The sequence below is a fragment of the Mesoplodon mirus genome (genome assembly GCF_964341445.2).
Source record: "Mesoplodon mirus genome assembly, chromosome: 4".
Classification (NCBI taxonomy): domain Eukaryota; kingdom Metazoa; phylum Chordata; class Mammalia; order Artiodactyla; family Ziphiidae; genus Mesoplodon; species Mesoplodon mirus.
The window spans coordinates 54,526,683-54,538,884 of NC_138979.1; the positions used below are offsets into that span (position 1 = coordinate 54,526,683).

At 38.5% G+C, this 12,202-nt stretch overlaps 1 protein-coding gene across 5 annotated transcripts in view; it reads right to left on the reverse strand.

Annotated features, from left to right (window-relative positions):
- CSNK1G1 (casein kinase 1 gamma 1) overlaps positions 1 to 12,202 on the reverse strand; it is a 152,635-nt gene that overhangs the window by 20,245 nt on the left and 120,188 nt on the right. For 2 of the 5 annotated variants that reach the window (XR_014293845.1, XM_082618386.1), the window contains exons 8-11: positions 11,451 to 11,535; positions 11,033 to 11,181; positions 10,278 to 10,382; positions 817 to 927 (exon numbers count right to left, since the gene is read on the reverse strand). Coding sequence is in view for 4 of the 5 variants with exons in the window: in XM_082618386.1 (XP_082474512.1) it covers positions 817 to 927; positions 10,278 to 10,382; positions 11,033 to 11,181; positions 11,451 to 11,535 (450 nt within the window). In the remaining variant the exon portion in view is untranslated. Of the gene's footprint in view, positions 1 to 816; positions 928 to 1,513; positions 1,910 to 3,276; positions 3,876 to 10,277; positions 10,383 to 11,032; positions 11,182 to 11,450; positions 11,536 to 12,202 lie in introns of those variants that run through there. The other 3 variants (XM_082618389.1, XM_082618388.1, XM_082618387.1) reach the window with 3 other exon arrangements.

The following is a 12,202-nucleotide window of genomic DNA, read 5'->3' on the forward strand; positions in this document are numbered from 1 at the left end:
AACACAATCTTCAGTGAGTCACTCCACGTAAAGGCATATCCTAAACAATCAGCCTATCAAGATGCGTTTCTGTGTGAAAAAGGCTTGCCTATCCCTTTATAAGAATTTACATTTGGTAGCTCTGGGTTCACCTGTGTGCCCCAACTGGTGGTGTCACTTACCAGTCTGAGAAAAATATTCAGGTTAAGATTATTAAAATAGTGACATATATGAAAAGTTAAGAGATGCAAGGTGTTCTTAAGTACAAGAGAGAATAGAGATTCAAAATAGTCCAAATGAAATCAGAAGTAATTCTCTAAGACCACACTTATTCTAGGGAGAAAAAAAGAAGTAGCCCAACTTCTTGGGTTCCCACTCATAAACGGTTGAGTTGGACCAATGAACAATCTCACCTTATGTACTAGGGCATATATCATCATGGAATGAGCTACATATGCAGTCCTCTATCCCAAAAATACCTATTTTAAATATTTCTTTGCAGTTCCCAGGCTTGACACTAACAGACTTCTACCTTGACATTATTTTATGGTCTATCATGAGTGGATCAAGGTTGTAGGATTAGTTTAACCAGGAATCAGTATCAGAAGTCATATAGATATTTCTTAGTCAATGACAACAACCCAGAATCATCTCAACAAGTGAGTCTTACAAGTCCACCTAGGTAGAAAATCAGCACAGAGATATTCAGTTCACTATAAAAGCAGCTCAACCTCGCTGTAAGTTTCCATTCTAAAGGAACTTGGGTTTCAGAAGCAAGCCAACATTCTACCAGCCAAGCTGGGAGGGCCAGGAAAAGGCAATAAAGGCTGTAAGTACCTGCACTGATCCCCCATGGCGGTCTGCAGCCAAGTGAGACGTCAGGTACGAGGTATTGGTCTGCCGGCTGGGCTGGATTTCCCACTCTCCTCGGCGCTCTGACGATGCAGTCTGCTCAGGCATTAGGAAGCATGAGAGCAAGATACGGAAGGAAAGGTGAAGCAACAGCAAGCAATATCAAAATCAAGTACATTAGTGTCCCTAAGGGTTTTGTTTTTGTTTTGGATTTTGAACAACTGCTGCAAAGCACTGAGAAAAAGATAGCTTGGCTACATTCATTTCAGCCTAATGAGCCAACACATAATTGTCTCTAGCATACCATCCTTGCCTAGACACAGAAAAATAATAATCACCAAAAGAGGAGGTTAAAAAAAATAAAAACTATCAAAAGCTGGAATCATTCAGCTTCCATATTAGTAAAATTTCAGTAGCCACTAAGCAGACCAAATCCAGAAAGTTAGGATTGTTGGACAAAGGAATAATCATACTTACAAGTCATTTCACTAATTAACTATCTATCTAAATAGACAGTAGTCAATATAGAAAATTCCCAGCATTAGGAATCAAGGTAATAAGCCTTTTCCTTGAATAGGGGGCCCACTACCCTCAACATAAACTTCCAGAAGACTTTCAACTAAGATAAAATGAGCAGTAGCTGGAATATGCTTTCTTATCTAAAAGGATGAACAAAGTATCTCTTCAAAAGCAGGTTCACAGGTCAAGAATATGAAAAGATGGGGGGAGATAAGGCTACAAAGTTTTTCAGATTCCTCTAGCTAACAGCCTCTAGTCTGGAATTAGAAAAAGTTTAGATAAGACTACTACGAACTATTTTCTTCTAGAAAGCAAAAGGCAGATCTTTTCCCAGCAAAAGGAGGGCTTGCAATTCAAAACCTCATTGGGTTCTGCTTTCACCTTTGCTGTCATTCAGGCTCTCTTCTTTCCTTTACCTGTTTTATAGATCTCACACTATTCTGATCTTGCTCCTATGTGATATTTGTTCTGAAGAATCTGTTTAGGTGCCTCTTCCCCTGTGCCAGATGGCTGAGGAGGTGTTAACATCATGATGCTCAGCTGTAACAGTCCTAAGGCTCTACAAAAATGAAAAATGAGGTGTTGGAGAGGCAGCAATGAGGGATTAGTAAGTCAAATTTTAACTGCTGCTGATATGAACAGCAGCAGGGGTTGGGACGTGATATTGCTGCTCTGCATGAAAACCAGTAAGGATGCAATAAATATTAGAAATGTTCACAGCTATAAATGTTGTATTCTATAAAAAAGAAAAGGAAGACCGAAGTAGTAGTAATTTGAGGCTCCATTTCACTCACCCCCTTCTGTAACTCATTGACAAGAGTTGTTTAAAGCTCATCTATAAATCATCAAAAAGGCTTTTCCCATTTTAAAAAAGCATCGTACACCAGCTACAACTTACTCATCTTCTTTAAGTAATGGAATATGAGGTGACATGGGTAACAGCACTATAAAAGATCCTGGCCATGTTTTCTGATATTCCTCAGGGGATGAGCATATTCTGTAAGAAGGCAACTGTATTAACTTGCTTGCTATATATACTCTTACAAAAGAGGAGTTTAGTTTTATACTGCTAGTCACATTTGAGAGAATCAAAGCTACCCCAATTAATTCTGCCGAGAAGTTCAGAAGTTCAGTTTAGAAGTTCAAAAAATTTCATTTTTCCAAAATAAGACTGTGGTTTATAACATAACCATAACTATTTTGTAAACCAATATCCATATCTCAGAGCACTTAATCTCATTTATTCTCACTACTGGAGATTTGAGAATATATCTGTTCTTCTAATATTATAAGTAATATCTATAACTAATATCTATTAGTGATAGCCTCTTCAGTTCTCTCTAGGACTTTATGAGTTTTTTGTAATATTTAAGTAGACTGTTTAAGCTCCTAAACTACTACATAGAATTGTCTGTTCTCAAAAAATTTAAATGCTTAAAAAATATCCAGACATTTATAAGTCATTTGGTGCCACTTTGAGTTCCATGATACATGTTCAGTGCAATTACTCCTCTCATGAACACTCTCTGTTTTGCATTTGTTTTTAGGGCAGATGAAACGCATATAAAACACTCATATGCTTTTAAGCTTAACAAAACCCTGGACAGCTGGATCAGCTATTATTTCTATTTTTACTGAAATACATCTCAGAAGTCTGATTTGATGGTACTGTCTGAATCCCTGGGCTGTGTACTTGTTTATATTAATTCTAGCTAAATAGGTAATTTGTTGGAATAATTAACGTTTTTGTCTAAATGAAAATAGCAAGACATTTTTTCAAAGGCCCAGAAGTTACACTCCATCTCCATCCTCAAAGCAATGTTCTATTTATCTTTTGAGGAGAGAAAAACAATGCTAGCATTCCAGATTGCCTCATAGATGCTTGCACTGTGACAAGTGAAGAACACATGGCACCATTCTACTGCTCTCCAACGCCTTCTGTATCCACTGAAAGCAACAAAACCAAGGGACAGACCTGAACCTGGGGTTGTTGGTTTATTACTTTGGGAACTACTTTCACCGTAATACTAAACTCTATGGCTACTCTTTTCTGGAATTTAAGGGCCTGGACTGGTATCTAGAGGTTGATGTAGTAGAAGTGTTCATCTGCCAGTTTTAGAAAGCAACTGAGTGCCTAGAAACTAAATGAAACCAAGGAATGTTCACAACTACAGAATTCTGATAGTCTACCTGTTCCTGAAAGGTACTCTAGGCAATGCTGTATACACAGAGGTTATGATTAGGCATAATCAGCACAGGAGCCAGTTATACCAAGCAAACCAGCAGAGGAGATCGGCATGTAAACCCTTCATTCTTAAAAATCATTCATGCAACATGTCTATCTAAAAAGCAATCAGGAGCGTCCAAGGGTAGAAGAGTCATTCAACAAAACCAATCTCTCTGCATTACTTGAAAGGCAAAGGTCCAAATGGAGTGTGTAAATCCCCAAAGGCAGGAGCAGGAATCTCATGTAGTGGGAATTCCTTGGGATAATGCTTTAAAATCTTCAGTTGTGATTGCATCACCTGCGTGGAAATGCTTAGTTTACTATCTAGTAGGTGAATGTGGAAATAAAAAAAGCAGCAACCTAGCAGAACATACATCAAAGGCAAAGCTACAAAAAATAGTTAAGGGAAAACATAGAAGCCTAGTGTAAGAAGTCAAAACCACCACATGTGCCTAGGGCAGAGGAAGCAAGTCTCTCCCAGCAATCATTTGGCAGCGATTCACAGACAGACAGTGGGGAGAACGACACTAACAGGAGGGCAAGAAAATACAGTCTGAAAACACCTCAGATAACCACTTCCATCTATGGCTTGAAAATTATCTCAAATTTTTATTGGAGATAAAGCTACTTTTCTGAAGCAGAAGGCAGGCAAATATCTTCCTCCTGTTGTAACAAACAAATCACCAAATCCTACTCTTTATGTAAAGTTATTTTGAAAAATTAATTTTGATTGCATCTATAAAATGGATTTTATCCATTTTACTTCATGGCTCTTAAAATATTTTAAAAGTTGCCATCTATACAGAACATTTGGCCTCTCATGTCAGTCTTCTAGGCCTCCTTATATAATTACAGTCTTCAACTGTAATTAACAATAAAGACTGAATAGTACCAAAAGGTTAGTAATAAATACACTTGATTACATTCTGTCTTAACACACTTCCAAGATTAAACAAAATTTTAATATAGTATATTAAGTATACTATATTATGTGTTAGACCTCAGATATGAAATTTAAAAAGTTGGTAAAGTTATTAAAGTGTATACTTTAACAAAATCAAAAACTTCTCCATTAAGCTCATGAAATAGAACCAATTTTCCTCTGCCAGACAGGGATTGTTACATGCAATCTGTCAGGTGTACCAATAGTGAGTTCCTGTTTTCTACAAACTGGATCAAATATCAGCGATATTTGAAAATCACTGATAAGAACCTGGAAGGATTATTTCCAAGCCCAATACTATATAGGCCCCCAGAGAGAGCAGCGTCAATTCTGTGAAGCTCTGAAAAAAAATCACAGGAACCATCCTAGAGGTTTGAAACTCTCTACTCAAATCTTGCCCTATTCTTACTCAAAATGGCATAAGACACCTCCCCTATGGAATGATGATTTATCTAGGTAAGATTACTCTGGAATCACCCTCCTACAAGGAGGTGCCTCAGAACACAGGGTATATGCTGATATACAAAATACTGAACAATGCATACGGACAGAGGAAAACTTTTAATGTGGAATAGAGCATTAGGAGCAGAGGTGAGCAGCAAAGACCAGGTCACAGAGTGGGAGAAGCTAAGAAAAGGACTGCACTTCAGTTTTGCACTTGCTTGTTGCAATATCCCCCTTGGAATTAAGGTCCCAGAAATGAGGAGGGACAGCTCATTCTGCACTGAGCTCTGTGCTGGAGCAGGGCAGGGTGAGTGTGCAATCTCCACACCTGAGCTCCTGCTAGACAGCAGGCAGCAAGTCAGGAAATCACACACGGGTCAGAAGTAGGCAAGTGATCACTGAGCAAACATCTGCTCCTTAAACTAGCAAACTCTGAACCTCGCTGAAAACAAAGAAGTACTCTGTAAAAGGAAGGGAATGGAGAATTCATCAGCTCTCCTTTTTTTTTTTTTTAAGGCTACTGGACTTAAATTTAATCCCTTGGAGTCTAGACACAAACAGAATAAATCTGAACTACTCTTTTATTGGGGCATAGCTTCTTCAGAGCTCAATATGACATGCTTTCCCTTAAACATATGCTGGTCCTATAAAAATGAATAAGTAATATTTGAGGATTCAATAATATCGGGGGTAGGATACCATGTCTGGTAGAATTTAATCATTCTCGATGGCCAGTATGACTCTTTCCAACCTCAAAACAGATCTGTTCTCCCTAACCTTTTAGGCCAAGTACCCCTTCTTCAAATGCTCACAGAAAATCTACCAAATAAAAGGGGTCTATGGGAGAAAAGAGAAACTAACAAAACTGCTGAACCACAGTAGTAATATTTGTGTAGCATCTACCTGAGTAAGGATTGTCACAAGCTAGAGGTTCTGAAAGGAAGTGTGTTGCTGTAAGCACATGCTAATCAATGCAATATGCTATATTTATATATATATATAAATTTATATATATTTTGTGCGTGTCAAACAAACACACTGCATAAGACCTTCGACAGTACTGCACTTTAATATGAGCTATCTGGATAGTGGCAGGACTTACTTCCTGACCGAATTTGATCAGCGAATGCAAGGGAAGCTTTGCCGGGTAGAAATAGGAAGAACTGGGCTTCCCTGGTGGCACAGTGGTTGAGAGTCCGCCTGCCGATGCAGGGGACTTGGGTTCGTGCCCCGGTCTGGGAAGATCCCACGTGCTGCGGAGCGGCTGGGCCTGTGAGCCATGGCCGCTGAGCCATGGTAGAATTTAATTAACCCCCTGGTTGCGCGGGCCTCTCACTATCGCGGCCTCTCTTGTTGCGGAGCACAGGCTCCGGGCGCGCAGGCTCAGTAGTTGTGGCTCATGGGCCTAGTTGCTCCATGGCATGTGGGATCCTCCCAGACCAGGGCTCGAACCCGTGTCCCCTGCATTAGCAGGCAGACTCTCAACCACTGCGCCACCAGGGAAGCCCAAAAATCCATATTTTAAACAAATATCTGATTTCATTTAAACTCCTCATTTGACAGATTCGTTCATTCATCATTCAAACAATTATTTACTGAGTGCCTACTATTCCAGACATTCTTTCAGGGGTTAGGGATACAGCAGTGAACAAAACAACAAAAATCTCTGCCCTTACAAGGCTTACATTTGTGGAAGCTGAGGCCCCCAAAAGCTTAAGTGTCCTGCAGCCTAAGGCTTGGGATAAGCTAAAACCAAGTTCTGAGCTCCTCATCCTTCTCCTCGATCACACAACTGATAGGCAAATTTATTCAGAATAAGTAGGCTCTTCAAGCATTATCATCAATGTCATCTCCAAAGATCTCTCAGGTTTTGAGAGCCATCCTCTGCCTGACAGCCATCTTCAGCTGAAGCGCACAGCAACAGCTTTGACCCATCCTTCTCCCTCAACTCTGCCATACATGTGAGCTCCCAATTCTGATAGGTTATATCCCTGTGTCATTTTTCAATTTTATTTCATTCTCACCACTACAGTCCATATGCACCCCCTTTACCTCTCAAGGGAACTCACTGTCTTATTGGTCTCCATGCTGGCTGCCAGGCTATTACCACCTTCTATGCTGAAAGACTTCTAAAGCAAAGTTTTGATCTTATCACCCCTCTGTTCAAATACCTTTAGTACCTATTCCCTACTGAAATTAAGTACTAACTCTCCAGTAGCCCAGCGTTTCAGGAGCTTTATCGAATGGCTCCAACCTATTTTCCTAGCCTTATCTCCTTTATTCACAGAATATATTTTAGCAAAATGGAACTAGATAATTTGTTGTTGCTCATATTTCCTTTTTGCTTGGAATGCCTCTTTCATTTCCACCCACTTCTTCCAAGAGCATTTCAAATGCAGCTTCTTTCATGAAATTCTTTGTCATGCTCAGATTAGATGCAAAGTCTCCTTACAATCCCTAAAGATTGTGATTTGGGATGCTCATCTGTTCTATCTTATGTTATAAGTTACCTGGCTACCTGGCTTATCTGCTTGTCAGTTCTTTGAGGACAAGGACTCCCTATTTATCTTGGTATCTCCAGGACATACTTTCACATAGCAAGTCCTTAGCTAGATTTACTGAGTCAAAATTGCTGAAGAAAGGTTAGCTGTCCCTAAACTTAATACCTTTCAATCTCTCTCAAGGAGAGATTTTAGTTTCTTCTTTGGCTGATTTCAAAACTTGCAAAGAATTAATCTTAAAAAAAAAAAAAAAAGCATAAGGAAAAAACCCTGAAGATGGAACCAAAGCAATGAGACCACAGACTAAGACACAGTGTAAAGGCTGAAAAGACACTAGAAATCCATTTACCCACAGTGCACAGTGCAGAAAGAATTCTACCCAGTTAGAATTCAGAATCCTGCTGGAAAGGAGGTATAAAATTTGCACTGATGTGGGGAATTTCAATCCCTTAGCAGCTATGGGATACTAAAAACCCTAAAAGAAAAAAAAAAAAAATCAAACGCGCTTTCAAGACTCAACTCTTCAAAAAGAAGCTTACTGCCGTGTAGATGAGATTTCCTGATTACATACCCGGGTTTAATGACTTTTCACTTGAAAGTACACTGAAATTCACTGTACTTTTACTCAGATACTAGGCATGACCTCATTTTCCACCCTGGAAATCTAGGTTTTCAACCATCTCTTTTCCCCATACCTTTAAAATTCATTCAAAACAGCAACATTGATTATGAATTCACTGAAGCAGAAAAGACAAGGGAAACTAGAGGAAACACATATTTTAGTTTTCAAATATTCTAAAAATATTTGAATATTTATTCAAATAAATATTGAATTATTTGAATAAGTATTCAATATTTATGATGGGCAGGTATGTTATGATTTCACTACTTAAATTATTTTTTAATTTCTTTCATACCTTTACTATTTAAATGTACATTTCATTATAAGGTAATATAACTCCATTATAGAATAGTTTGGAAAAATATTACCCACAATACTACAACTTCCAACACTACTTCTGTTAATATTTTGGCATTATCTCCTCCCACTGACTTTCTCATTCTCCCTTCCCCTTCAGGAAAATCATGAGGTATTTCTAATTTTGTATTGTGATTTCTTTACTCTACAACCATAAACATTTTCAGGTTGCTACAAGTTTTCCTAAATATTATTTTAAGTGGCTAGATAATATGCCACTGAATAAATGCATTACAATTCATTTTACTATAACCCAGTTTATTTGATAAAAGATTTGAGCAGATCCATAACCATTCCCTTATAACTGGATAGGTGGATCATTTCTAAAACTTTGCTAGAAATAGCACTGTGACAGTTTAATGCACATAAGTAAATCTGTATCTTGGATTGTTTTATTGTGATTGTTTTATTATGATTCCAAGAAGTAAAATTATTCTATCAGAGAGGATTGTAACTTTATCAAATTACTTTCTAGAGAATTTGTAACAACTTGCAAAGTCAAGAGCAATGCATGAGAATGTCATTTGAACTGTGCACTCGACACTTTTTAAAAGGGGGTTAGGGGAGAATGACTGCAGAAGTCAACGGTACTCTGCTGTCAAATCACAAGTCAGTCAAGATAGAATCATTAGCCAAGTACTCTGATTAAAGTATGTAACTCTGGACCCAATTAGGGGTCATAGTTTGCTAAACCCCATCTTTTTGCCTACCTACTCTCTCTTTTATCTACTAATACATAGATTTCCTTCCTTCACACATTTTTTTCTTACCCAACATGCCACACATACATGCCAAAAGTATGTACTCACTGGTGAGTCTATCTATATTTGTGTACATACTTTACTGTATGTATGTGTGTGTGTATACCTAAATATACTACCTTTTTGTTTGTTTTTGTTTTAGAGGGGGCACCTGGATTCTATATTCTATTTTTAACCTATGTACTTTCACATGTACATCTGTGAGATAAGTGTTTTTTATATTTTATTGTAAAAATGTCTGTGAATATAAAACAGAGAGGTCAGGGATGAGGGGGGAACAAGCTAATTTGATATGATTATGTGTGTGTGTGTGTTATCTGTTTATTATTCTTTGCTTCTTTATCTATTGAGGTACTCATTTTCCTCTTAGCAATATATAGGGTAATAAGGATTAAAACTGTCATATTTACTTCCCAATCAGTTACCCCTTTCTTTAAACGTTGTCAAATTTGTTGATTTTTTTTTTTTTTTTTTTTGGCAGGGGCGGGTGTGGTGTTTGCCTCCTCTGTCTTTAGGCTGAGAGAAGCCTCTCATTGAAGGATGGATGACACGGCCTTCTCTGGAATGGCCTAAAGCAAAGCTGTATCTTCACTACAGGTCCAGATCCTGGCCAGCTATAAAGTTAACCTGGATATAGGGACAGAGGTGGGGTGGAGATGCCAGTTCATGCCTATGTCAGCTGGAAGTCCAAATTACCCACCCTTCTTAATCAGCAAGGAAAAACCAGCATGGGTGAGAGCTCTACTCTGGACTGCAGATGAGACCCAAAGTGGGCTACCTTGTCCATCCAGTGTGTCTTTGGGCCTGTGGCAGACTGTCCCTTTCAGCCAACAGATTTTAACAGGCCCAGCTTCTCTAGAGTGGATGCTTCATGTAAGACACCTGGCCACATCTCAGTGCTATTACACAACCCTGAGGAATGCTGGAATGCCACACCACAACAGTGAGTAATGCTAAGCCCTTTGTCTTTAATTTCAGTATATACGCTTAAGTGGAGAAGCTGAAGAATTTGGATTTTAATATTAGCCATGAAGAAGGGGGATTTCTGAAACAATGAAGGTCCAACACATACCTGATTTCGTAGAGGCTGCTGTGATGGCCGATCCCTGTGTGTGTGGCTTTCTCGAGTTATTGCTGATGCACCAGAATCTACATGAACTGACCCTACTGGAGTAGGCTGGAAAAATATATAACAAAAAGTCAAATGGGGAAAACAGGTCCAACTTAATGCCTCCACAAAGGACAGCATCATTCTAATTCTAATTCTAACAGAACAGTAGTAATTATTATTACTGTTATTATTACACCAAGGCCAGTTTCAAGTCTTCTTGTCTTTTCAGTTTGCTTATCTGCAAAAGGGAGACAGTTTGGTCCTCAATAGTTCATTCGAGAGTAGCTTGCCTTCGAAAAGAAAAATAACATCCTACAGTGATGACTGTTAGTATGCTCTAAGGCCCTGTGAACCCAAGGCCAGAAGAAAAAATTCAGAAGTTTCCTCTGGTGCTGGGCTCCACCCGACGGAAATCAAGTACCTTAACAGCTTATGTAGCACCAGCTCCTGGATCATTCAAAGAAAACTTCTTAAAAACTGACTTAAATTCTGATATCTTAGGACACAGTGGTCATAATCTTAAAAACACAGTTAGTAACTCCTTTATTACTCTAGTGAGAGTGACCCCTGGCATCACCCTGAAAAGACTGGCAAATGGAACATCTACAGTCAAAGGGATGTTGTTTTTTTTTCCCCCCATAGATTTAAGCAGAAAGTCTGGCAAGGGGTGAGACACTGCTGGTCTGAGGTGAGGAGGTTAAAAAGAAGATACTTACAATAGGCCTCCCGACCCAATCATAGGCGTAGTCAAAGGTGTAGCCTTTCCTTTCAAAGAGGTCTGTGAAGAGCGTCCGTAAATACTCATAGTCAGGTTTTTCAAAGAAGTCTAATCGCCTGACATATCGCAGGTAGGTTGCCATCTCCTCTGTTAGGAAAGAGGTTAAAGGCCATGCTCATTAGCTGAATGCTTCTCATGGGGAGAAGCTTCGGGCCAGGCAAGGAATATCTGTACAGACTATTTGACACTGATGTTTTCTTTATGGACCAAATCAAAGTGATAAAACCTATCTTGATTTAAATAACAATAAAAGGAAATGTAAATTTTCTGGAGAGTATCTAGAAATACTAAGATAAGGTCTCCACCTCCTTCAAAGCTTCAGTCACACTGGCTGGAGTGTCCTTTCAGCATCCTACCTGGAAAGTTTTCACAGAGAGCTTCAATGGGAGTATTCCTTTTGGTGTCACCAATCTTTTGATATCTTTCTTTTAATGTATCAGCCTGTAGAGAAGAAAGAGAGAAAGTTAGTTGGAAAGAGGTGTTAAGTATGGGAGGTCCAATATATTTCGGGACATAATGACTGTTTCACTCAAACTGGCAGGATTTGTTAGATAGTCTCAATTTTTTTCTAATACTAACAAATAAGAAATGTAGTAGAGATGATATATTTAGATATGTACAAAACATCTATTCTGGATAGTTTTACTTGCAAATACATTTAGTAGTCTCAGATAAACACCACCAAATGTAATGAGATGAGAGGCTAAGATAAGAAAATAAATTCAAAATTATAACAGCTTAGTAATGACCCATGGCCACTAGGGTTCAAAAGTTATTCAACCTTCTCATTCTTAGATCAGCTCTAGATAAGATTAAAAACACTGCTAATCCAAATGGGGGCAAACAGACAGATGGCTCCACAACACATGTATTGTGAAGTTGAATAGAAAAAGAACAAGATGTAAAAAAACTGCCTTTCTAAGAACCTGCTGTATAAAAAATAAATAAAATAAAATTAAAACAAAAACAAAAACAAAAAACAACTGCCTTTCCACAATGTGCTTCCAGAGGGAAAAATGTTAACTATGATACAGGCATGGTTAACAGACAGGTGTGCTATATGTCAGTGGCCCAAAGTAGCCAAGTCTGGTTTGCTCAAGACTGTAGA